The following is a 26,330-nucleotide window of genomic DNA, read 5'->3' as shown; positions in this document are numbered from 1 at the left end:
ACAAATTCTTCACATTAGATAGGTCAAAAGCTAAGTGATTCGTGTGCACATAGGGGACTCTCTCAAACCACACTGCCTGCCTTCAATACAGACAGCAAAAGTCCACATTTTCTGAATGGAGTTTAAGTTCCCCCATCTACTATTGGAAGCCTAATTTCTGGCCACAGCTCATTAAATAAATCTTTGCCATAAAATAAATTGCAAGCAAACATCCCTTCTTTCAACTCACTGAAATAGATACCATGTTGAACTTCCCATTGGGTGATGTCTTTATATTTGTTGCTTTCAAACTCAGTTTGTTACTATTAATTAAATAACAAATCCGAAAATGACTTCTAAAATTATGAAAAAGCTAAACCAAATCCCTCACAACACACCCTCATGTGGTTAGTAACTGGTACCAGCACTCACAGAGCATCAAAGAGTTCTTTAAACAGAGACTTTCATCAGTGACGCTGCAAGGCTTCGTCTAATCTTTCATGATTTCCCATGCAGGAAGATCAAAAGAGAAAGAAGAGAATAGCACTGTTCCTTTGGAACAGTGCTCTGTGGGAAAAGTATATGTTTAGCTACAACGCGTGTAAAATGTAAGTGGGAAATTATTATTTACAAGAGATATATTTTAATAAACAACATCATTAGCTCCCTTTCTTTTCCTATAAGGAACAAGGATTTGTGCAGTTCAAAATCATGTCCAAAGCTCAAGAGATTTCTGGAAGAAAATGAAAAAGAATTAGAAAGTATCTAACATATAAGTCTTCAAAGCAAGAAGATCAATTTATGTTCATTTTTACTTACTGAAACACATTCTGCATATTTTATTGTTTCTGTCATCTTGTTAGAAGCCATCCAGAGAGTTTTCAAAGAACATTAAGTCCTACAAGTAAACAAATAGTGAATGGTAACGAAAGTACAAAAATGCAACAATTAATATCAGAAGTCGTGCTTGTAGGCTTTTGTTACATAAATTAATTAGATTAGTCAATCATTTTCTATTATTCTGCCACTGAGCAATAAGAATGTCAGAAGACAATCCAAAAATCTTTAGTAACACGAGTTATGTTTTTAACCTAATAAATCCAAAATATATAGGTTGCTGGTATTTTAGAGCAGTGAATAATTTAAGTAGGCTTGCCCTTTTATGTATATTTTGTGTTGTACAAATCCTAGACGGCTGAAACCATTGCACATGAATATTAACATGTTAGCGTCAAAAGCAGCACAAGCTCTTTTTAGGCAATGGTTGTATGCCTTTGTAAGGTCACAGCCAACAGCAAGGACCTCTTTGGTCGCAGTCTGTCCAGTTCTTGACTACCTCTTGATTTTTCATACTTACGATGAGAAAGCATGCACCGATCATCACTGCCTTGATTTTCACGTCAAGATCTACTGGGACCTGGATCCCAAAGTTGGCAGTGTTGGTGAAGACATTGTTTACAAATCCAGACCAGTACTTGGAAATTTTGCCAATCGTCGACATTTCATTGAGGGCTTTTACCTGCACCAATTTAAAAATAAAATAAAATAAAAGGAATAAGCCTAGATGTAAATAAATCAAATACGCACAGATTATATCTCCACAGAATTAATGACTCTGCCCTGACATGCAGAGTACTCTATAGTTGTCAGGCTGTTCTTTTCTTCTTGTCGTTGAAATGCTCCACAAGTGTCAGATTTGCCTATAGGAATGGCATACAAGAAAGAGTCTCTCTTGCAAATTTGGAGACATCAGAATCTTCAGAGCTGACAGAAAAATGGGGGGAAGCAATTATGAAAGTTTACACCACTTTTGCTCTTCTTTCACAAGGATTTTTTTTTTTCCAGATTCAGATATGCTCCAAGTCACAGCAGCAGCACTGCTGTGGTCTGCTGTCTCCTACAACTGACGGATATGTTCTTGATTACAAATTCCTCACACAATAACAAAATTAGGAACATTACCTATTGAAGTCTTCTGATGTGGCTAGAAACACAGAAGTTCTCTTATGATTATGTAACTAAGAGGAAGAGCTTTGTTTACATCAGAAAACTGTTCACAGTTTTTTCAACAGTCTCTCATTCTCTTTCATACCCTAAGTATCTCAAAGGCTCTTCCAAATTATTTTTTTTTTTTTTTGTCCTGACAAATGAAGATAAATGGATGCAGAATTGTCAATCCCATCCAGAAGACATCTGCAGAAATCTGCATGTAGAAGTTTGGAACTCCAGTGCACGTGGTTGTGATTCTGTTCCCAAGTTATTGCACCATACGTAATGTCTTTAAGAGTAGAATGACAGGGTTTTTGATTAAAAATTTCATTCAAAGCAGCAAAACCATAAAATTCTTAACACTCATAAGTAACATACCTCAAAGTCAACATCTTCAAAACAGCCACAAGTTGCATATGGGCCAATTATTTTTAGTACATCTTCTTTACTTTCATTCTGTATTGTAAACTTAGGCAGAAACGGGTCCCAGTTCTGTACAACGTAACCAGCTACTGTACCTGGTGGGGACTGAACTTCTAACTAGCAAACAAAACAGAATAAAATCTTATAAACTAATTTTATATTAGCATATTTTTCCATAATACTTTATCATTTATGTAATTACAAACTATTCATTTAATGCAGTTGTGTATAATTTTACCAAACCATGAACGGGACATCTAACGGCGCTTTTAAATACAGTGAACAATAGAGAACTCAAAAGCTGCACTAGAAGCTATCATTTTACATCAAACGTAAGATTTCATAAAAGTTATACACTGTGGTGAAAAACAAAAAGCCTGTAATGTGTGAGTATCCCATAGGATATTTTCTGCAGTAATTGTGCTACCCAGGATTCTTTCTTCTGAAAATCTGGATGCAGAACTGAAAACGTAGGTAAAAAGTCTCTCTATAAAACATTTTCATAAAATAATATCTATGAATGAAAATCAAAATTAAGGAGAAAAGATCTTATTCTCGATAGGATCTGTTTTTCACTCAAAGCAGCTGATTTTTGCAATTTTCCATGGCCTTGGAGAGGTGGAGCCCTGACACAATACACCAGCTTCCCCTGAGAGCTGCTTCCCAGGCTCAGCCTGCACTGCCAGCCCCAGGAAAAGTCCCTCCTTCCCACTCTGTGCTTGCAGTGAGCGATGCACATCCACAGCACTAAGTGATGTCAGTCTAAGCTGGGTGAGCAGTGGCTCAGGGCTGCCCTAAACAGAGGGAGATCTGTGTTATCAGATGCAGGAGTCTATTTGGGATGCCCATGAGAGGCATGCTTGGCACGTTACTTCTAAATTACTTCTAAAAGGGCCTTGTTTATCAATAATCACTTCTAAAGGAAAGTCTTTGGGTTCTTCTCTCACTCAAAGTGTTGCATCAGCAAGTGCAGAAGCAAAAAAAGAAGCTGCCTCCATGCAGCCCAGGCTAGGTCACGGCTGGGAATTCCTTCCTGCCATCCTCACTGAGGTCATGCAAGGCTTAATTAATGCAGAGCACATGCGGTGAGATGCTGGAATAAAAGGCAATTAGGCAACACTCACCTCTTGCAGGAAGCAAGGGAACCAGCAGCTGTTGCATCTCAAGGGTCTATTCACTGTAATCACCTCTCGGCCAGAGTTATCAGCAATCCTTATGGTGAAAGACCTTATAGGTGAACACAAGTTACGATTGAAGCAACCATTTTCTTCCACTGCAAAGTAAACTCTTTGTCCCAAATGGTTTTTAATCTCATATTTGCTGCAGGTCTCTGTGCCAAGTATGGCTAAAAAAGCCAAACAAGTTGGATGTTACCTTAGCATAAGGTTAGATTACAAAGAGCCTCTGCCAAGACTCACCGAATTCTGCTCTGCATACATATTTACAGCTCCAATCTTCTCTGTGGTATTTACTCTAAAAAACTATGAACAGAGACTGTTTAAAAATTGTTTTTAAATGGTGACATAAAGAAAATGTATGATAATAACGAAATAATCATGTCAAGTTTTATTTTGAAAGAACATTTAGATCAAAGACTTTAATCTGCTGTAAACTGCAGTACGTATCACAAAACAGAATTCATACACTGAGTTTTGGTTTTGGCTTTTCTTAGTCTGTACACTGTGAAAAATACAAGGTTATCCCACTTCAATGACACAACTTTCACTCAGAGAGGTGCCCAAGAATCAGGCCAAAACTTCTCGAATAGGAGAAATACAACTGAGGAATACATTTTAAGGTGTTTTAATTGTTGAACATGAAATTTTGCAGAACCATGTAAATCAAACTATTATGCTGTATGTAATGCTTTCTGATCTTCCTTACTTTATTCACTCGTAGCACATTCATCATTGTTTAAGACAATAACCATCTTTCCAATCCATGGAAAAAATTGAATCTCTAGTAACTTTGAGGGAAGGATTTTAGGGCTTGGGCACTGTAACTTTCTTCTCTTCATCTCACCACACTAACACCATGCTGGAAGCCTAATGGAAGGTCAGCATGAAGCTGGGCTTGGAAGCCCTTTAGAGACAGCAGTAGTTGGAGCACAAGAGTTATTAACAGCATACCTTCAAGGAGCTCCACCTGCTGATGAATAATGATCCGGTCAAGCTGTTTCAAAAAGAAAGAACAAAAATATAAGCTAGTGGGTGTTAGAAGGTCTGGGGCTGCTGGTGATCACCTGTCTCTTTGCATTCCATTCCTTCCAGAGTTCCCCAAAGAAACCCTCTGCTTGAAACCATCCTCACCTGTCATTTGGTTACAAACTGCCACTTTTCTGTGCTTACTGTCCCTCCGACATGCTCTGCTTTAGAAAATAATAATTAGTATTGCAAAACCTTAATTTCAGCCTACCTCCCAACGTTATGTGACTTTTTAATGCATGTTCTATGTGACATTTTAGGCTTTGCTGGTTTCTTCTCCTTAAATTCCAGATGGGCATCAGACGCCTGATGCTGAATTTTGCCATTACTCACAGCTGAAGACAGAAAGCTCATGACAGACATCTGAGACCTGCACGTCACAGCTCTCCAGCATATGTATATTTCACAATTGATAAATATTGTCTTGTACACATTCAAACTGTTGTAGCAATTTATCAGTTCCAGTCATCTCCTGCAGCTAGTTCAGACAGCAAAGAAAAGCTGGTAATAAATAAACTTCCAGATCCCTTTCATTAATCTCTAAAATGTGCATGCCAGTAATTGAAATAATAAAAAATATTTGGACTTAAAAATCTTCTCCCAAGAAGCTTTGCTGTTTGTCATTTAGATTTCATGAGATATGAGAAGCCTTGGAGCTCATGGGAAGTTAGTGCAGAGCTCTGCTGATGAAAAATGAATAAACAGGTTAAAGATGGCAGAGCTATTTTAATATTTTAGTATTGATTTTAATATGGATTTCTTTCCCCCACACAGGCTTTCACGGAGGAAAGAAAAATAATGAGCTTGAACTGCTAAAAACTTTAGTGATTTTGCGCTGCATACCAATTTGTTGTGAACAAAGCATAGGCAATGTTTAGCCAACAGGCAGCACCATTTGTTTGACTTGTTTGTTTTGCCTTGTTTCTGCAAGGCAACCATTCTGATGCATCTTTCACTGAGGCACTCGTGGATTAAGGAAATTCTGCGTTTGCATTTGAAAGCATGGAAAGCCCTTTGCTTTACATAGGTCTCAGTACTCTTGAGCTCTAATGTGCTAAAATTCCTTATGCAAAGCTAACTCTTAGCATTTAGTTTTGTGGGCATTAAATTTACAAAACATCAGTCTGACCAAGTCTAAACTAAGAAGCTTCTTACAAAACTGGTAAAGCCTGAATTATTGCACAACACAAGGTTGAGCTGCTTGGAAAATTCTCAGGTCTCTTCTATCTATTCCTTCTCTGGGCAAAGGGTGATCCATCACTTTTGAGGTGGATCCCACACAATTCCCAAACTACAGCTTCAATCTGGAAGTTAATCACATTTTTTCGGGTAACCTGTTTTGTAGTAAATTATTTAGAGCGTCACTTTTGTGATGATTATAGAAAGCAAATTCAGCAGGGCAGAGGCAGTTTATCGCCAGGCTCTGAAGCACCTCAAAGAGCCAAACCCATCGCTCCTCATCCCGACTGACTTCAGTGTGCATTTGCATAGTGACAGATGTTTTCTGTTCCTCTCACCCAGTGCTACACGCTGTGCCCTAGAGTTCCTGTTTAGCATAAGACTGTGGGGATCTCTATGAGATTCACTGGGGCTGGATCCTGCTTTCAGAGGCAAGTATGTTATGGCCTTATTAAGAAATATATTCAACTTTCTCAAATAAATCTATCCAGCTATCTTCCCTGCTCCTGCTGGAGATAATCCCAGAACCTCATTTCTATTTGCTATCTTCTATTTATTCACAGCCACTTTCTATATAACCCTTCTTCTGTTGAAATCATTCTTTAAAATAATGCCTTTTTTTTTTTTTTTTTTTTTCCCCACAGGTTGTTTTCTCTTCCAGGGATGACAGCTGTCAGAGTTCCTTCTCTGATAGAATTTTATTTTTAGATAAAAATGAAAAAATTGCAGTCCTGTTTTAAAGCAAGTTCTCTATTCCCTGTGCCCTTTAGATGGCACTTCTCTGTGCCTGCTCCAATTGGGAACCCACATCCATAATGCGCACAAAACCAGAAGCAAACATGGTATGCTCCATCAAAAATCCCCAGTTCAGCTAGAAATACTTTCCACCATTTATATGAGAGGTTCTGCCTGCAAGTTCTGGTGCAGACCGTGGGTTTCCAGGACTTCCTCTGGCCAGAAAAGGGGACACTGAGGGCCAGGCTGATGCCCTACCTTCACAAATGCAGTCTCACAGGGACCCAAACACACAAGGACCAGGAGTCATCTCAGGAGTGAACTGAGAGTAATTAGTAAGGGCTGCAGCACAGAGACATGGTTATTGAGCTGAGAATGAAGACTTTATGTCAGATGTAATCCTTTCATAAAATGGAGTAATAGAATTTGCTTACCCACGTTGTACAGATAAAGGTAAGGTGTAATTCGTGTTCATGCAGAAAGCTGAATGTGTTACCTGCCAAGTATTGACTATCACAATCACTTTTCAACTAAAAAATGTAGCTCCACAGTCTGTGAACAAATGCTCCTGTAATTGACAACACATATCATTTTGTGCACAGGCTCCATGAAATGAAAATCATAACTCCACATGAAAGATGGTTTCTGAAAGGTCTCCCACTTTTGTTAACTGTCTTATGTTCCAAATAGAAAATGCATTCAATTTCTGCCTCTATACAAAACTACAGAAAAGCATATTTTAAATACAGCCCTCAAGTCATGCATCAGAATCACAGCCTCATAACTACTCCTCAGCTCCCTCTTCTCTGCAGTACACTGTTTGGTCACTGCCCCTTTTCTGTCTCACAGCCCAAAACAGAGGTGCAAGTTTGCAGCTGCTCAGGCTTTCTCTTGGTCAACTTGAGAACTTGCTTCTCCCTCTCAGCTGGAGATCACTGTCCTTGTGGGCACGAGGAATTTGCTCCAAAGACCTCCATGTTCCTCAGGGAGAGGGGTGTGATTCCCTCACACACTGCTGGTTTTAATCAACCAAACAAATTCTGAAGTCAGCCAGGAATTTGGCACTGGTTTCCCTTAAGGAGCTGGAAGGAAACTGGAGGGACAATGAGAGGGGTCATAATATGACTTAGAAAAAGTCCTAGAGAGAAGAAAATCATGTCTGGGGGCAAGGAGAGCTGCATGCACAGCAAATGGATTTCTGCAGAGATGAATAGCAGCAATGAAAGAAGAGCTTATAATTTGTACATTCTTTATCTTATAGTAAATGTCAAACAACAGAAAAGCCTCTCCATATCCAGTTTCCCCTCCCCAAGAAAAAAACCCAAACACTCCCACCCCTCAACTACCAAAGGAGTCCATGATGAAACAGAACAGTTCCAGCATTGGGAAAGATTCTGGACCTGGTTCAGGTACTCCAGTCCAGGTGGTAAGTTATGCGTGTGCGAGGCTTGCTTCCAGGGGCCTGCAGGCTCAGCAGGCTTGTCCTGCTCTGACAGGTCAGAAGAACCAGGGAGGTAGTCCTTAAAGACTGGGTTTGTTTGTCCTTCAGATTCTGCAGGGAAAAAAAAAAAAAAGAAGAAGAAAAAAAGAAATGAGCAGTGCCAAACAGCAGCCGCTAGAACTGGGACACCAGCATCACATTCTGCCTGTGCCTATACCAGCATCTAAGCTCAGATGAGCAGCAAGCACCTTGGCCGTCTGCTGCAAGCTGGTCTCAGTGCCAGCACCTTCCCACCGCTGCAATAACACTGGCTCTGCTCGTGCAGCACGTGCCAGCTGCAGCTCTCAGCACATCTATGGTAAGTCCTCGCATTAACCAAGCCCCTCCGCCTCGGCAGCAAACAATCACCAAACCATCTTTATCTCCTATGTGACAATACTCAGGCATAGCACGGACTGAGCTCCAGAAGGAATTTTGGGTTTAGGTCTGAAGCTGCCTTTTGCAGTTGTGTGTTTAATTGAGGTCCTTTAGCTTTATTTGAACCCACTGTGGCTGATTCATCGTTTAATCATATTTTGATCTTAATTTGCCTTTGCAGCCACTGCTTTCCTTCAAAGCCAGAGACCACAGGAGGAAGAAGAAACCCCTTTGAATTTGTAGCTGGCTTTTAAAAATGTATAACTGGCAGATAAATATTTTATATGCTCTTCTGCATCATTTTACCTCACAGGGTTCTGTTACTGCCGTAACTCTTGTTGTTACATGAAATGCCACGAAGTGGCCGAGTGTTAGTGTTATTCTCAGATAATAAAAAGGAAAAAAGACAACAAATTGCAGTTCTACCTGTCAAATTTTAAGCTATACAAAAATCAAACAGTAAATGCATTAAATATTGATGACAACCTAAGCTACTTTGAGGCTTTGTCTATTTTCATGGCTGCTTCCTACTTCATTTACAGTGCGGGAGAACTTAAAAGTTACGACATGATGCAGTGAGCAATCTGCAGAGGTGCTGGTTCCTAACAGAAACATATTACCAAGTTCCTTCGTTATGAAAACTGTATTACAGAACATGACTATTTTGTTGCTCTTGTTAAGTACCGTGCATTAAAATATACAGAACCAGATCTCTTTTACATGGCTAAATATAAGCAAAACATATACTTTTCCCTTCGGGGAAAAACGTATATTCCAAGAGTACAACAATGCTCTAAAATCCATTTCCTGCTGCATAACTTCTAGTGCTATAAATACTGAAATGTCTGAAAGTATTTGGTGGGGGAATAAAGGGATAAGTATTACTTTGCTGGAGCTCCCTGGGCCAGCATCTGCCTCCGTACGTCACACCATGGCAATCCCTGTGGGGTTGCATTCAGCTAAGAAAAAACAGAGTTGTGTCCTTCTGCTTAGCTTTTGGATTTGACTGCATGGAAAAAAATGAATGCTGATGGCTTGTGAGAGCAGCGTATTCCCGTGTTTATCTACAGCCCTGAACAGCCAAGCACTGCAGCTCAAAGACAATACGTGACAGAAATTAACCTAGAAAGAAGTAATCTGGTTGCATTCATTTATTCTTCAGATATTTATTTTTCCTGCAAAACTCTAGTCAGTTTTGAAAGTGAAAAGCATTTGCTGATTTCATATTTTCAGAGTGGAATAGGAAAGAAGTGCGAAATCTGTGTGAATCTTGGATCAGAATATGCCCTTCCCATGCAGACCATACTGACAGGTTTAAGCACAAAGATATAAGCACCATTTCCTGACTGAATGTAGATGCAAACATTTTGTAATGCACTTTATTCAAATAACACTCCAGTATAGATTTTAGTCTCCTTAGGAGCCTCTTGAATACTGAAAAATTAAAAGAAGCCCAAACAACCGTGCTTTGGCTGCTGTGGTTTTAGCCTGAAACTCTCATTTCATCAGACTGCTGATTGCTGGAAATGTACAAGACTGTAGTTTTCTGTAAACATGATCTAAAAATAAGGACTATAGATGCACTTACCTTGAGAGGCCATGAAGCTTCCTGAGTTACTTCTTCAAAGGAAGCCAGGTTAAAAGAAAAGGCTTTTCTTGTTGCAGCAAAGAAAAAAAGAGCACAGCATGCACAAAACTTCAGAAGGTGTCTGTCTACTTCATATCAGCTTACAAAGAACTGGAGGAAACGTATTGCCTTTCTCATGTTCCAGAACACTGCATTTTATGTCGATGGACAACAGGGGGAGATGATGCTAGCAAACAAGAAAAACATTATTCATTTCAAGTCGTTTGCACCAATGGAAAGAGGAAGAAGTGTTTTGTGCATACAAAGAGGTAAAACTTCGATGTACCCACTGGGAAACAGAACGCATTAAAGCTGCAACTCCACTTTATAATGTATGTATGTATTCTGCGACTATACAAATTCTGCCTTTATAATTCAATATTTATGTTTCGATTTCTGCAGGTATGCTGCAAGGACAGAGGAGATGTTACCTGCATCTTCCCACTGCTGGCACCCACACAACACATCTCGTGCTCGGAACAGAATGGGCTGTGTGGGCTTTTTCCCTGCACTTCCCTGTGGGGCTCAGTCTCCCTTCCTCAGGACTTCACCCCCGGGAACAGCTCCATGCAGCCCCTCCACACCCCTTGGGCTTCACTGCTGATCACTGAGAAGTGCTTAAACAGACATGGAAAGCAAAACAGGCTGTCTGCGTCCTGCTGCGGGCGAGCATCGTCCATGCCAACACGTAACGCGCAATTACCCGCATTGCACCGAGAGCAAAGAGGGAGGAGGGAGGATAACCTTGACTTACCAGCTCGTATTTCTACCTCGAGTGCCCAAGTCGCCATGGAGATCATGCACATGTGAGCCGCAGACAGATATGATGCATGGCTGCAAAATGGCAGAGCCTAAGCAGAGCGCACGGAGGAGCAGGGCGAGGTGTTGGGGAGCATTTCTGCTCTGCTGCTGTGGGTCCTGACACTTGGGAGCAGTCCACAGAAGCACACCGAGCAGATTTATATCTCTGGAGGGCGCAGCTCAGGGAGATACTGATGAGGATCTCTGAAAGAATACGTGCAAGAAGGAACACAATTTGTATTGAGTTTATTAGTAAATGCAAAGCCCACAGTGGAACATGTGAAAATTTGGCTGTGTAAAACTGCCTGGGAGCTTGTCATTGGGCACTGAGAAGTCACGGAGCAGTGCAGCCCTATTCACAGACATGGGAAATTTGGTTGCTAAACAACTCTGCACTGAACAAATCCTTTCAAATTGGGAAGAAGTTTCCCATCACAGGAGATAAAGACTAGGAATGACTAGAAGTTTTTGCTTCTTTCTCCTTGTCAAAGATGTGCTTCTTCAGAGCAGAAGATCTAACCTGGGGAGCAGGCACAAAGCTCCAGCAAACTCCCTGAAGAAGAAAGGGAGAGGAAAAGCCCCAGGTAAATATCATAAACTTTTCAAACGTAACTTTGAAAGTGGTGGATGAAAAATTTCAAAAGGCAGCTTGGGTACAACAGTCACCCAACCTTAACAAGGAAAATAGTTTGCTTTGCCTCTCGGAAAACCACTCCAAAAACATCCCAGTACTTTTGTCAATGCATAAAACAAGAGAAGGGCAGTTGGAGAAATGTGCCCAATACAAAAAAAAACCCCACATGCTAAGAGATATATACTGAAGAAAAAGGTTTCAAATATTCACAGAGCATTTTCTGAGAGCTCCAAACAATGCTCAAGCCTGTCCCCACCAACACACTGTGCCTGCAGCGGGATCCCTGACCTGGACGGTGGGCAGTGGAAAGGAGAGCAGAGCTGAGGCACATGTGTGGGCTCTTTCCAGGAGCACCATGGTAGCAGGGACAGGTCCAGATGTGAGCAGGAGTCAAGCTTCAGTGTTCCGCTGCTCATGAAATTAACATTTCTCTGGAGTGTTTCTGCCCCAAAGAACTCATTTCCTGGCATTATTCACAAAATTGCAGTAAGTGGGTAATAGGAAGACATAAAACTTGGCTTGAAGTATATTTTCTGTGTTTGGTTGGTTTTTTTTTCATTGCTTTCACAAATTTCCGTATCTTTCACAATGCCCCCTTCTTACCTTATTGTTTTAGACTGAAACAATCATTCCAGTAGATTGTATCAATTGATTTCTGCAGGATCTGAAAACGAATCCTGCATTGAGATAAGTCTTTACAATTAAAATTGTGTTATTTAATCTCAGTTTATTTTTTTTTATTAAGCACCCACATGTTGGTCTAAATCTGCTCCAGCTGTGATTAAAGGCAGCCTCACTGAGGACTGCAGGAACAGAAATCTTAATCGTATTTATCCACAAATGCAGCCATCCTTTGGTGCTATTTAAAAACACATAGGGAAAAACTACAAGCAAGGGAGGGACATACAGACAACTAATCACATACAACTAATTCTAGCTGACTTTTAAGGAATTCCACAAGCTGAATGGCAACACCCAATTTCTGCCAAGACACTGAGCTCAGCCTTATCGCCCCCCACTGAAGACATTGGGATCACTGCCTACATTTGTTCTACTGCAGGGAGACTGAATAATAGGAACAGAGTATGTTCCCTTCTTCTGGGTGATGGTGCTGGACACCTGCAACACATTCATGGGCTGTGACCACCAGGCCAAAGTGCTGGGAGAAAAACAGGAGACAGCAGCAAGGTTTAGAGTATGAGAGAAAGCTGTTTGTTTCTGGAGGTCAAGGCATGCTGTGCCATCCAAGAGCAGACTGCAGGGTTCTTGCCTATTCACATCAGTTCAGTCTGCACTGCCAGCAATTCCAGAGCTTCCTGACTGCTAGGAAAAGGAATAACTAATGCCAATTTAAATTTTAAGTTTCCTTTCCCTAAAATATCTATTGTCACCAGCTTTAATGCTTTACATAGCTATTTTCCATTTTTATAGGAAATTATGTGGCCTTCCATCTTTCTTAGATTACCCTTTAGCACAAGAAGAAACACTGCGTGAGTGCAAGAATCAAATGTGACTGTGCAGTAAGCTCCAACCTGCAGATTTTTACATAGTATTACACTCTGCATTGAAAAATGTGTATTAGAAATTTTAATGCTACCCCCAGCACGTGTTGATGTGGGTCAGAATCCAAGCATGTTAGCAAACCTAGATGCCAGCAAATACAGTAACCAACTAGAAATTTGTCAAGTATCTTCCATACCCATATATTGACCCAATATATGGAAAAGACTGAGCTCAACAGCAGACCCAAATATTTCAGTTTGAATCCTATTAAACATGGTTAAGAAAATGTGACCATGAAGATGTTGGTTTATTTAAGCAGACTGATGTGATTTAAGCAAAAATAAGTTAATAAATGGGTAGCATGGAAGACCTAAAGGTACCTTGTACCAAACTCCTTTAGAGCACGCTCAGTGTTCATTAGGTGCGCAGCTCTGGCACCCTCTCAAGGGGTGCAGCTATTGTAAAATTATCAGTAAAATTAAAATGACACATCGTAAGATTATCTCCACTGCATCTTTAGAAAGTCACTACTCAACATTCTAATTCCAAATTCAAATTAAATCAAATGTGGGTTTTTTTTCACTTTTAGGAGGGAACAGAGAAGAAGAGAAAGGGATAAGATACCCATAAAATTGAATGACATAACAGTAACTCTATTAGGACATCAAAATTAATTTCAGTTTCCCCGAGGTATCTTATTTTAATTAATAAATTCACAATCTTGCTCTATTAATTAGAATACTGAAAGAATAATAGGTTTCAGACGAACTTATTTTTAATAAAGCTTTTCATAATGTAAAAAGAATAAAAGGAATTAAGGACCTCATTCAATTTTTCTTCTACGTTTAGTAGCAACATTTAAGTTTTTTATCCAATGCTACAGCAAAACTATTGCTCATATTTTAAATTTGAAAACCTTTGGGTTTTTCATTCACTGTTTTGCTTACACTCTGACTATTGAAGGGATAACAGTGGCCTGCTTACCAAAAAAAATAGTTCTTGTGGGATAACAGTTATTTTTATTTCTCATATTATTGCCTACTATTAAAGCTGATAAGCCATGGATTTTTAAAAGTCCTTCTTTACTGTTTACTTTATTCCAACAAACTCACAAAACAGCACTTACAAAATTCTACAAGCTTCTCAGATGGTGTTTTGCAGCTCGGGTTACCTGGGCCATCTGATGGTCACCAAGGCTGCCATGCTAAGGCTCAAATCACACTTTTACGCATGCTAATCCACTCTTCAGCCCAAATCAGCAATAGATATGGAGAGCTGAATCTTTTTCTCCCTAAATTGTTTTACGTTTCTGTCTTTTTGTATCATAGTTCACTCACTGGTGGAAAATCAGAGCATTTCCCATTTTTTCTCCGGTTGCCAGAAGTGATAAAGATGTACTTTAGATAACTGTGAAGCTCTTTTCAGATTTCTGTTACATGAAACAAGAAGGGAGAAGAAAACATTAGCTAACTCCCAAAGGTTTAGGTTAGCAAAATAAGAAAAATTCTGCACAGGTGAAATGGATGCTCACCTTTTCAGAACTGTTTGTCCTTTCACTTAGCACACTGAGGTGTGTGGCATTGGGCTGACGGTTGGACTGGGTGATTTCAGCGGTTCTATGATTGGTTACCGAACCAGAGCAAGAGAGGCCAGCAGTAAGTTATGCACAACTTGTCCAATTGGTACATCTGAGTAGCATTTTGTTTAGACAGGTTTCAAATTGACAGGCTGAATATTTTCCCCACTTTACTGAAGAACAGAAGTGCTTTTTTCACACAGTAATCATACTAATTTATTCTAATACTTACATTTTAAATACAATAGAGAGGGGGAAAGTTAGGATACGAAGAACTAGAAAAATTTAATGAATCATAACAGCAAAAAATGAGAATAATCAAGTATTGGATGAAATTCCGTTCTCACTTACTCCAGTGAAACAGTTCATTTCTGGTGACTAGGATATGAATGTAGTCTCTTCTATATTTTTTTAGACAAAGAATTATACATTTTATAGACTCTAACATTTGGTTAATGGTTACTAAATCTGGCATTTACAGAGACATTAGGAAAGATAGTATTTATTTGCAATTTTATTTCCCTCATAGTGAAAGTGGAATCCATACAGCTGTACAAGGAAGATGATTAGAATTGCTAGAAATGAAGGCCTCCTGGGAAAAAAAAATATCAATAGCATAGTTTAACTACATGAACCATAATTGCATTATTAGCTCTGCTGCGTGCTACCACAGGAAAGCTAATGACATGATTCTGAAGAAGCTTTATAGATTATGGAAAACTGGATAACCTCTTGTGCTCCCATTGACAGCACAACTCATTTGAGATCCCTGCCATCACGGGGATGAAAACTGCCTCATTTTTCACAAGCCTCTTGAATATGTATTTTTGTGGAATTTAAATATTAACTGTACATACACCAGTGGATGAGTAGCCAAAATAACAAATGACCTTTTGTTTAACCTTAGCTGTGGCAAATTTAGCAGTGAATTCAGTGGGTGTCGGTCCTTGTCCAATAGATAAGCAGGTGTTGCAGGAGAAGGGAAGGAGAAGGGGCACTTCCCACTCCAACATGCACTGGTACTGAGAGGAAGCCAGGGGATTCATGCTGTAATCTGTTAGTGAAGTGAACCTCTTGAGTTCTAAATACACTTTCTGCTTAATCAGCCAACTTAAGTTTGCTGAAGCTGCGAAGTGATTAATGGTATACCTACTTCTGCTTGAAAGGGCTGGCTTGCTGAAGGAAACACTAACTTGCTAAATGAGGTCTTCTAAGAAGGAAACACAAGGACACGTAGCTGTGAGGTGTACAAGATATGGTGGATAAAAAGATCTTACTCGCAGAAGCTGTTAGAAAGCAGTGCTGTATGAATATCTGGAATAGCTTTTGAATAGCTTTTTTAACTGAGTCTTGAGGAAACACATGTTGTTGGTGGTGTTTTTTTGTTTGGTTAGTTGTTTTTTGTTTTTGGTTTTTTGTTGTTGTTGTTCAGGTTTATAGTTTCTACTGTCAAATTCTGCTGGCTTTGCTTATGCGTGGTAAAATGTTGCCATCAAGTGGCCATTCACTCAATTACAGAGCATCCTCCCACTGGGGCAGGCATTCAGCTTTCCTCCATCAGACCCCTGGCCGGTACCTAAATGCATTGCCCAGATGCTGCTGGCTGTGCCACCACTTGCAGTCATTTTTTGATCTCGACTGCCTTCAGTCTCCAAAAAGGAGGAGGAGAATCAGAGCTCCTAAATTAGCAGCATTTGACCTCTTTATTAGGAAAACCTAGCCAGCTGTTTTTCCTCTGTAGCTGAGGAACTCTGATTCAGCTGAAGGAAAGTAGGGAAGCATTCCTCTTACTCTTGTACATACTGCTTTGTAAACCATAGGGGGCATTATGTTACCGTGGTTTCTTCTAATATATCAGTTTGGGATGATACTCTGTTATCATCAGATTCATCATTCTAGATACCCTATATTTATTTGCATAAACTCAATAAATAAATGCAGAAATTATACTCCACATATCCTGTTTTTTAAGATATCCTTTGCAGGACCCAAAACATGGGATATCCACTCTTTCTTCTTATCTGCAACTTAATTAAGATCTGTTTACATACTCTAACATATATAGATCAATCTGTAATATGTGTCCCCCAAAACACAATGTTGAGTGAATGTACAAAGCAAGCCATAGACTAATTCATGGAAAGAGATAACAAAGCAATATCACAGCATGAGAGTATTTCCCCTTACTGTTGCCTTGAGAAGAGCAGCACCTCCAATGGTGGGAAGGAGTGGGATAGCCCTGATCTACCTGTGTCTTTGAACAGCACAAGCAGGAGAGCCTGCAACCTGCAACACAGAATCACAGAGGTATAGAATGGCGTGGGCTGGAGGGGTCCTTAAAGACCATTCAGTGCCATTCCCCTGCTGAGGGCAGGATTACCACACAGTATCGGGCTGCCCAAAGCCTCATCCAACCTCCAGGAACATTGCTTTTCCTTTGTCATCTCCTTGCAGCCATCCCTTTGACTCTCTGTGACCACCACATGTGAGCACTCACCACCTCCAGCACAAACTCCAGGGACTCACAGCAGGACACACTCTGGGTGGCTTTAGGCAGGAACACACGTTTGTTCCTACACAGTGATCTGGAACATCACTATCCCTGTTCTCTTCTCCTACGGCTGTGTAACCAGCACTGAGTACAGCCCTGTACCATCAGTGCTTTCAGTACAACCTTTCTGAGCCTGCACTAGAGCTGGCTGTACAGCACACAGCTGGGTGCCATGTCAGTGTGTGGGGAGGGTTAATGTGTTAATCGACACAGCTGCTTCAGGAGTCCAGTTTAATAATCTTTGCATGCTTTCTGCAGAGACAAGTTTTTGAGGGGTCTTGTAAGCAGCAGAATTAAAGACAGTTTCAGAATTCGCTCATGATTTTTGTTAATTGGAATTTTTTTTTAAGGGAGCAAAAAGGAAGGCTTTCAGATGAAATGTTCTTTGGGACATAGTCCAAAGTTAGGTTAAAAAAAACGTACTAATCACCAACTTTGATGCTGAACCTAAAATCACCTTAGACTTCAGTATAATAATAAAATAATAATAAAAAAAAAGGCTGACTGCCACCGGAGAACAAATCCACATCTATTGTAACAGACTTCCCTTAGGTTAAAGGTCATAGGGGACAAAAATTCAGCAGATTTCTTAGATTGATTTAACAATAAATATTTAGACCCTTTCAGAAAGAAGACCACCCCTTGAGGATGGAAATCTATATTCTGCGCAGCCTCAAGAAATCTCCACACCTCCTTGTTCAAATAAAGACTTGCAAAAACACAAAACAGAAGAAATGGACAAAATCAAAAGTACGAGATTGAAACATGGCAGGAGAGGTGGGGAAAAATAGAAATAGCTGCCATTTTTAACAACAATCTTGAGAAAAATGCATGTTTTTATTATTCATAAGCTCATCATTAATTATAGACTGGCATTCTAAGGAAAGGAACAGGAGAGTATAATGAGAAAGACAAGCACTCTGTAGTAAAACATGCTTTCCTGCCCAGCTTCAAGGAACAAACTAACCATTTGCTAATGAGATGGCTCCCCCAGCTGAGAACTGAACTCTATTTTGTTACTTTGGAAAAAGTACCTTTGTGCTGTACCAGCCAGTTCCCCTGTCCTTTCAGCTCGAAACCGCTCAAACACATAAACAAGGCACCAATATTCTTTGGTCCATCTCCCACAACCCGCTTCAGCAAAAGGTGCTTCCAAGAAGTTTCTGCTGAACAAGGATAAAGCCAGCTGCATGCTTCTGTCAGCCAATGTTGCCCAGTATCTCTCACAAAGGTAAGGTACAACTTCTTTGACAGTTATTTCAATGATTTTCATCTGTCTCACAATGCAAAAATGTGATGCAGTACTGAAAATGCAGCAGAAAGCAATCTCTGGCTTGCCAACTAAGGACATCAGCAAAGTGCTGGTTGTACTGCACCAAGGCTTAAATGAACGAAAAAGGAGAGAGTTCAGTGCTCTTGACACCTACAAAAACATTATCAAGAGAAAGAAAGAGAGATGGGGCCATCTAATAGTATAATATTGGAAGAATACTTGCATAATTACAGAGCTACAGTGACAGCTGCTTACAATGTCCGCTATCACTCGCTGCAGGTGGTAATTTATCCATAGGTTTCCTATTCATCTGAATGGAAAACAGCAGGGGGGGGCCTCTTGGCATCTCACATAATGGCAGACACTTTAAACAACTACCACGCACTAGGTCCCCTCTCTAATTTTGGGGAAAGGATACAGACTCGCCTGTTGCCAAGTGCCAGTTTTAGGGCTCTGTATTCTTTATCAGAGATGCCACAGGACAAATAGGAGACAAGCAGGGAACTCCAGCAAACTTATGAGAACTGTTCCTTATAGACCTGATTTCCCTTAAGATGCATTCTCTATTGAGTGCATTTTCCAAGAACTGGTAAAGTAGAGCTGTGCCATTTAAAATTCAGGACTCTAAAATACCAGCGAATGTGAAGACAACTGTTGGTAGTTTGAAATAATCATATATGTATGAAAAAGGCTTCTTTGTTATTTTATTTATACCTCAATTATGTCACTTCTAAAAACACCGTTTGGAAGGAAGGGCATATCTCAGTGCACATCCCTTCACCTCCTTCATGCATATGAGTATACAAAATTCACCTCAGGGTCAGAAATCAAATGGTTATTATGGCTTCAGAAGGAACATCACATACTCAGTGCTCTGCGGTGTCTCACAATACAGTCTCTTCATCTCTTCAGTTCCCATCCACTCTTTATTAATAAGCAGTGAGCTCAAAACAGAGCACGGCTTTAATCCTGCACTTCCTTTGAGCAGGATGGTGAGCACTCCTCTCTTGCTTACAGCCTTCTCTTAGTGGTATATTTAATTCTATTTGCTTTATTCTTTTACTTCCATTTAAGAGTTTATATTTTCATGTTTCCCTATGTGTTTTAAAAACTTGTTGAACAACGTTATCACAGGTGTATTGCCTTGGTGTTGCTGTGCTCTAACAGCACCCAACCACAGCCCATACTCCTATCATTCCCAATGCTGTGTGGGACAAGCTGGAAGATTCACTTTGCCACTTGTGCAGCTGGGTGCCATTCATGAGGTGTTTCATTATTCTCACAGCATTACCTTGCATCGTGGAAAAGTACAGAACTATCATTTGAATTGGAGTAATCATAGGTGTCATACTTGCCGCTGTATATTACATTAAGTTAATGAACTTTGGGAGACACATTCGAACACGTTATCATGATCAGCCCAATTCATTTTAAACTGTATGCCTCATTTCCATGGGCTCCTAGTTTATTTTACTGAGGATAGGGAGTATGCATCCTCTGCAATCAACTCAGCTCTTCCTTCCACACTCAAATTATTACTTCTGAGAGACAGGCTGATGCTACAGAGGAAACAAAAGCATAAAAGGAATATGCACTTAGTGTGAACAGCTACCAGTAAACTCAAGATTAAGCTTCTAAATATGAAGGAAGCAGAAAACAAGGTTTTGCTTGCCCTTTTGCTTCCATGTTTGTCACAGGGAGGCTGAGACAGCTTGTGCTGCCATCCATCCATCCATCGGTGACCCCCCCAGCCCTGTGCCCACCAATGGCTGTTGCAGTGGGAGAGACCCTATCTCTCAGCCCTGGGGCTTCATTTCCCCACCTTCCTTCCCCATACAGCCCAATTTGATTTAAAAAGAAAATAATCACAGATGTTTTAAAGTTAAAATTAGCTTGAAGGAAAAATGAACATCTCAAAAAGAAAAAAGAAAGGGTCACCACTGCAGTGCTTTCTCCAAACAATCCTTTCCAACAATCCTTTCCAGTTGAGTAAGGAACTCTCCCATCTATGCTTTCTCTTTTTACTTGTGCAAGAGAACAGTAGACAGAAAGCCTTATCCTAGCACTTAGATTTATGGGCAAAAAGTGTACCAAAAACAATAATTAGCAGGGAAATAAGTCCAAGGTGCTTAAAGGGCAGCTCTAACATACACCATATGTTTTTTCTGAACTGGTGCATAATTGTGTATTTTTATGTTATGTATCTCAGATGCTCATTGCCAGAAATCTCTTCAGAGCTCTGCTAGGCCATTTCAGAGACTATAATGCTCTTTATCTTCTGCTTTTCCTTTTCCTGAAGCTGTCAACAAGGCTTATCATATTTATTTACTTCACTCATTTGTCTTTTACAAACCCAGAGAGCAGCAAGGATTTTGAAACTTTGAAAAGCCTATATTTATATAAAATATTTATTAAAAAATCAACTGTGCTTTAGCTCCGTGCTCCAATAAATGCATTTACTTATTTATTTTTAGCAGGGAAATGTATATGTGCAAAGTATGAAAACCTCAGCAGATTTTAAGTGCTCTTCCATTAGACAGTCTGACTCAGGTCCACTGTACCACAGAACCAGCAAGTAGCCCTAACCATCATGTGCATGCTCTGCTCCATCTAAGACTGTCTGTGAAGATGACTAAAACCTGCAGGTTCTGATGATGATAAACATCAACATTAACTAAAGCTGACAGATGTAAATCAGCCCATAAATTGTTTTATTCAAGATAATAGCGATAATGTTATCATCTATAAACATTAAAGGAATATATTCACCTTTTTACTAAAAAAAAGTGAACAAATAAAGGACATTTTCTGCTGGTTTGCACATGTGCACATTAATGTCTCCTCCTCAGTAGCCATTACCTCATGAAAGAATGGACAATTAAAGCTGAAATTCTCCAATACCCTTTCTGATATGGATCACATCTTTCTATTCTGAAGATAACCAGACATTGCAAAACCCAAGAACACTGAGTGACCTCACCTTCCTGTACGCAACTCCCAAGTTGCATGAAAGCTGAAAAACATGCTATATTATGGAAGAAATGGTTTTAGATGTAGAGCCATGAGACTGAAAATACAAGTCACAAATACACCAAATACTTGAGAACCTACAGCGATACCAAAATTCATGTTGCTGTCAAGAGCTGCCATCCTACAGCTTGCCCAAACGATCTCATGGTGAGCAGATTACTGCTCACCTTACCAACAAGGCTGCAAAAGTTCCTATTCTTTAAAACGCATTATCTGTCTCCCCACCCTTTTGAAAGTTTCATTCAATAATCAGAAGAACGACTTGATTGGAAGACAGTGGGTGGATAAGAATAAAAAATATGTATTAAAATGGATGATGTAAATAATTAAAACCACTTTTCTATGTACTGAAGGCACAGAAACCACAAAGATGAAAGTGAAGTGGCTTGTTTTATTAGTTGCCTAACCAATCAATACCATCCGTCAGCAGCAACTGTATAAACACATCCTCTCCGCAAAGCCTTTGTAGAGCCACCTGCACTCTGATCCACACTGAACTTCAGTGACATTTCAAACATTCTCATGAGAAGTTTCCTTCGTTCAGTGAATACAGCATAATGCATGGCTGAACAAATTACTGGAACATATGCAGTGGTAGTTCAGGATTTTCAAGAAGTAGTTTAAGGGTGCTTTGTTTTAACATTTGAAACCCCCATATTCATTTCCATCCATGTTCCAACTGAATTTCCCAAAACCTTTGCATACTTTGCAGTCTGACTCACAACCAGCTAATTCCCTAGCCACTGTAAATCAGTTTATCTGCCTTGAACTCAGTCAGAGAGGAGGATTCAGCCAGGATGAGGATTTCAGGCTATTGCATTTTAAAGTTTCCTTTAAAGTGTCTTGAGCTATTTATTATTGAGTTATGAGGTTTATTTATTTTTTGCAATGTTTGACAGAGTCATAGGGAGTGAATTGTCATTGCAGTACGCAGGTGGTTATCTGCACAATTCTCATTAACAGTAGTATTTTTCTTGGGATTTTGCAGTGCCAGTCGAGCTCATCAGTCCTAACTTTCATGCTTCTGCATGCACAAACCAGAAGCAATAGGACACAAGAAAGGTGAAGGGAAATTACTGTGCCAAAAAAAATACTGATTTCATTTGAACTTCATAAACTCCAAGCAATGTGAACCATGATATTTAATAACATATCATAAAAAAATTCAGATAGTCTGCTCTCAGTCTTGCAGTTTGCACTGTGGAGCTTACCCCTTAATATAGACTTTGAATTTAAATATCAGAACATATTAAAAAGTCTATATAAAAGATAACATTCTACCAAAACAGAAGGTCTATTTTCCTCTTTGAGACTATTGAGCATTTTTCTGTTTCTAAATAACAGAAACACAACAACCCACAAGCACTCAATGCATGTACTTATCAGGCAAAAACAAAAAACAGAACACACTGCATCACAGTTTTCTCCACCCGTTTTTTCCAGAGTGCTATTTAGTTTTGCTGCTTCATTCTCAGAATTTAATCTAAAAACTGGATCTAGAGAAGTTACACAAGTGATATAAGTAGTATTTTTCTATTTTTGTTCTCCTTGCCTGCCCAACCACACACATGACAACACTACCCTCTGGATTCAGTAACATCTAACTTTTTCTATCTCCACAATATTGGGAGATTCCTCACTATCCCTTCCGGTGGCACACGTGCTTGATTCTCAGGTGCTAACACTCATCATCATTCATCAGCATTTGGTCATATTGCATCTTAACATAGGTGACACTGAAACACTAACAGGAACATAGAAGGAGCAGAAATCTAAGAGAACACGAACAGATCTGCAAAGCATTCATGTGAAACTTTCAATACTTCTTTCTTCTATTACCATCAAAAGAGAGCATTCATTAGTGAAACTTCTGCCATTAAGACCAGGAGAAGAAAACCCAAGCAGAAGCTAACTCTGAAACATTCCATCAAATGCTTGCCTTAGGTGAGTTACAGGAAGTACTAAAGCAGGAAAATGGGTTGAAACATTAAAAGTGTGTGAGAGAACTTATTTTTTTCTAGCAAATTGTAAGGAATTCCTTCCAATACTGTGAGATCACCAGGCTCCACACTGCCTAGTTAAGCAATCCTATGCCTTTTGCTTGCACAAAACTTTCAGTGCAGTAACCACCTAATAATTCATTGCTGGATGTGTCAAAAAACTGCAAAACAGAAAACGCTATAGGCAGAACATGCAAAATCTCCTCATAAATCAGTAATTATCTTCTCTCAGTGCACTTCCCAGAACAGAAGCAGCATTACTGGAAGCACAGGCCAAACAAATACCTCAAATTCTAGTCCTTACCAAGAATATAATACAACCCTTTTTTTTTCCTCCCCTTTTTTTTTTGTTACTGAAAATATTGTGGAAACAGCTTATTCAAGTTCAGAACAGCCTCTTTTGGTTTGGAAATATCTGTTCTGTTTGGCAACTTTGGCATCAGACTTTGCATTCACTTTGCATACACAAACACACATATAGAGTCTGGATTATTTCAGAAACTGAGTTGAATACAGAAACATTGCTGTCTGCAAGAGGTATTGTTAACTTTCCACTGTACAGCTGAGAACACTGTCCAAAATCATGTGGTCTTCTAATGAAATAAACACCGGGAAATAGAACTAAAGGATATTTTTTGAATGGAACAAATTCAAATATTCTGCTACCAAGATCATACACTGTACAATATAAAAATATGCCTTAAATGATCACATCCCATTGTAGTATAAATCATTCTGAGAAAACATTTTTTTCTGTCACCTTGCCTGACAAGCATTATGTATTTTATTTGTATGCAAGTGAATGGCAGTTTATTGTGTCCCGGAGGATGAAGTATTAATGATCATTTGCTCCCTGCTGTGTGGCCTGTCATAATTTTGCAGCAAGATTGACAGCAGTAACAACCAATCAGTATGTTAATACTCACCTGGCACTGGCTATTCCATCCATTTTAACCAAGGGTCTTTGCCAAATCCTTAGGTAATTTTCATTAAAAAATGCAATTTCTGATAGCATCCTTAAATTGCTAGATAGAAGCAGACTAAACAAACCATATATTTCTTTTGTGTAGCATTCAGACTTCTATCTCAGCAGGTGTCTTCTAGAAAAAAAGACTTCCAATCTGAAAGCCCATTTTGGTCAGCAAGAATCAATCTCTAAAACATTCAGCAATTTGTTATATCAATATCTTAACATGGCGAATTCCTTGCAGCATATAAGAATTAAATCCGGCTCTGACAAGTAAATAGAAGGCAGAATTTTTTAAAATGATGGTTGAAAGTCAAATGTCAAAAAATCCCACAGATTTATACAATGTGATGTCATTCATTTCTCTTTTCTGCCTGCTTCATTTTGCCTTGAGGCTTGCAGGAAAAAAAACAAGAAACAAAAAACACAACAGATAAAGACAGTTGTTACCAGCTCTGACACACAAATAACCTCACATTTTAGTAGTCATTTTGTATCATACAGCACTGCAGTAGACGCACTCTGCGCTATTAAAAAAAGTTTCAGGAAAATGATTTCTGAGTGTTTGTGAGCACGCGGCACGCATGATCACAGGGGGGATTAGTGGATCCTGGTATTGACAGTCAGTTGCCATAAGCTTCCCTCAACCCCAAATCAAGACCTGTGTCTTTCCAAGCACCTACATTTTATTCTTATTCACATGGAAACAACGCAGAGTCCCAATAGCCTTGGAATTAGCCTGAAAACAAAATCCTGACAGGAATGATCCTTGGAGACACTGTGGGAGGGAGAGAGCAAAAATGAGAAAAAAATCCCTGACAGGTGCACATCAGCTTGAGACAAAACCCTGCCTGCTCGGTGATAAACAGGCTGTGACAAGGTGCAATGTGCCTGATGGACCTTACCTGCAGAGAGCAGCGCTACCAGCCACCTCCATGTTGCGTGCTTTCCAGACCTAATGGCAGTTAATATCACTCAGGTGTTGCAGCTATAATGTTTTGATGTGAATTAAATAGATGCATTGCATCAAAGGCACTCATATAAATGGAATAAGAAAGGAAAAGATACTTGTTTGCTGCCTGCTGTTCTTTATATGCAAATCTTAGTATATTACATGGCAACATACTTGCCTTCCATAGCCACATAAATGTTTTACTGTTATATGAGATGTTTGCAATAAATGTGATTGATGATGATTTTTTTTTTCATAATTGCCTATTAGAAATACACTATTTTGGTAACAAATCCTTTAGGGATATCTCAGTTACAAAACTGAAGCGAATGAGAGGTACCTGCACCAAGAACTGGGTGATGCTGCTAACAAATACCAAAACGCACCGTCAATCTGCCAGTTCATTTTACTCATGCATTTCTTTAAGCTTGTTAGCATCCTTTCCAGGTTTACTGAATTTTGCATTTCAATCAGATACAAAGATGTATAAAAATACTGCTACTGTACCTTAGGGCAGGCAAATAGCTTTAAGCTACACACACAAATAGTCACAAGGGTGAATAGCTATAATTATATTGGAGTGCATCCAAGAAATCAGCTATTCTGTTTATACTTATTGCCTCTTTGAATTTATGTGCTCTTCAAGCAAACATACTGTAAACTGATTTTAATACTAAAACTGTTGACCTTACTATTGCAGCTTGTTGACTATTTTTCATGCAATTGCAGATGTGCTGAAAAAGATATAAGCATCAGGGTAAACATTTACAGCAGAAACACTCCTGGGCCATTTACAAATATTATTGGATATCACTAAGATTCAATTTAAAATACAAGACTGTTAGGAAGATCTTTGGCCTGTGATTTTAAAGCCAAACTCTGTCCTGAGCAATTTTGAAATTGGCAGAAACATACAAACAAAATAAACCAGCCCTATTCTTTTGATATACCTAGTCATTTTGTACCATCAGGTATCAAGATTCCTTCAGCATGAGCTACATCTGAGGGTGGAAACAGCTGCACAAATCTCTAAAGGTTATACATGGATT

The 26,330-nt window shown here is 39.4% G+C and overlaps 1 protein-coding gene across 1 annotated transcript; it reads right to left on the bottom strand.

Annotated features, from left to right (window-relative positions):
• Positions 1-675: 675 nt before the first annotated feature.
• LOC122183931 (phospholipid scramblase family member 5-like) lies at positions 676-10,994 on the bottom strand. The gene is made up of 9 exons (XM_042878410.1): positions 10,749-10,994; positions 9,956-10,181; positions 7,910-8,061; positions 4,521-4,563; positions 3,516-3,736; positions 2,347-2,508; positions 1,337-1,498; positions 799-877; positions 676-712 (listed from the first exon to the last, which is right to left on the bottom strand). Exons 2-8 carry the CDS (start codon positions 9,966-9,968, stop codon positions 839-841), a joined length of 792 nt encoding a protein of 263 aa, XP_042734344.1. The 5' UTR covers positions 9,969-10,181; positions 10,749-10,994; the 3' UTR covers positions 676-712; positions 799-838.
• Positions 10,995-26,330: the final 15,336 nt, after the last annotated feature.

This window comes from Lagopus leucura, unplaced genomic scaffold, assembly GCF_019238085.1.
Source record: "Lagopus leucura isolate 7727_CA_CO unplaced genomic scaffold, USGS_WTPT01 Super-Scaffold_100021, whole genome shotgun sequence".
NCBI classification, from domain to species: domain Eukaryota; kingdom Metazoa; phylum Chordata; class Aves; order Galliformes; family Phasianidae; genus Lagopus; species Lagopus leucura.
Note: the sequence above shows the minus strand (reverse complement) of the source record. Positions and strands in the feature narration are given on the sequence as shown.

Bases quoted from the DNA above. Each gene is read 5' to 3' on its own strand.
- LOC122183931 (XM_042878410.1), bottom strand. The intron at 4,564-7,909 runs GTCCAGAATCTT...TTTTTGAAACAG, and splicing joins GACTGGAGTACCTGAACCAG to CTTGACCGGATCATTATTCA. The intron at 878-1,336 runs GTAAGTATGAAA...GTTTACTTGTAG, and splicing joins TCGGTGCATGCTTTCTCATC to GACTTAATGTTCTTTGAAAA.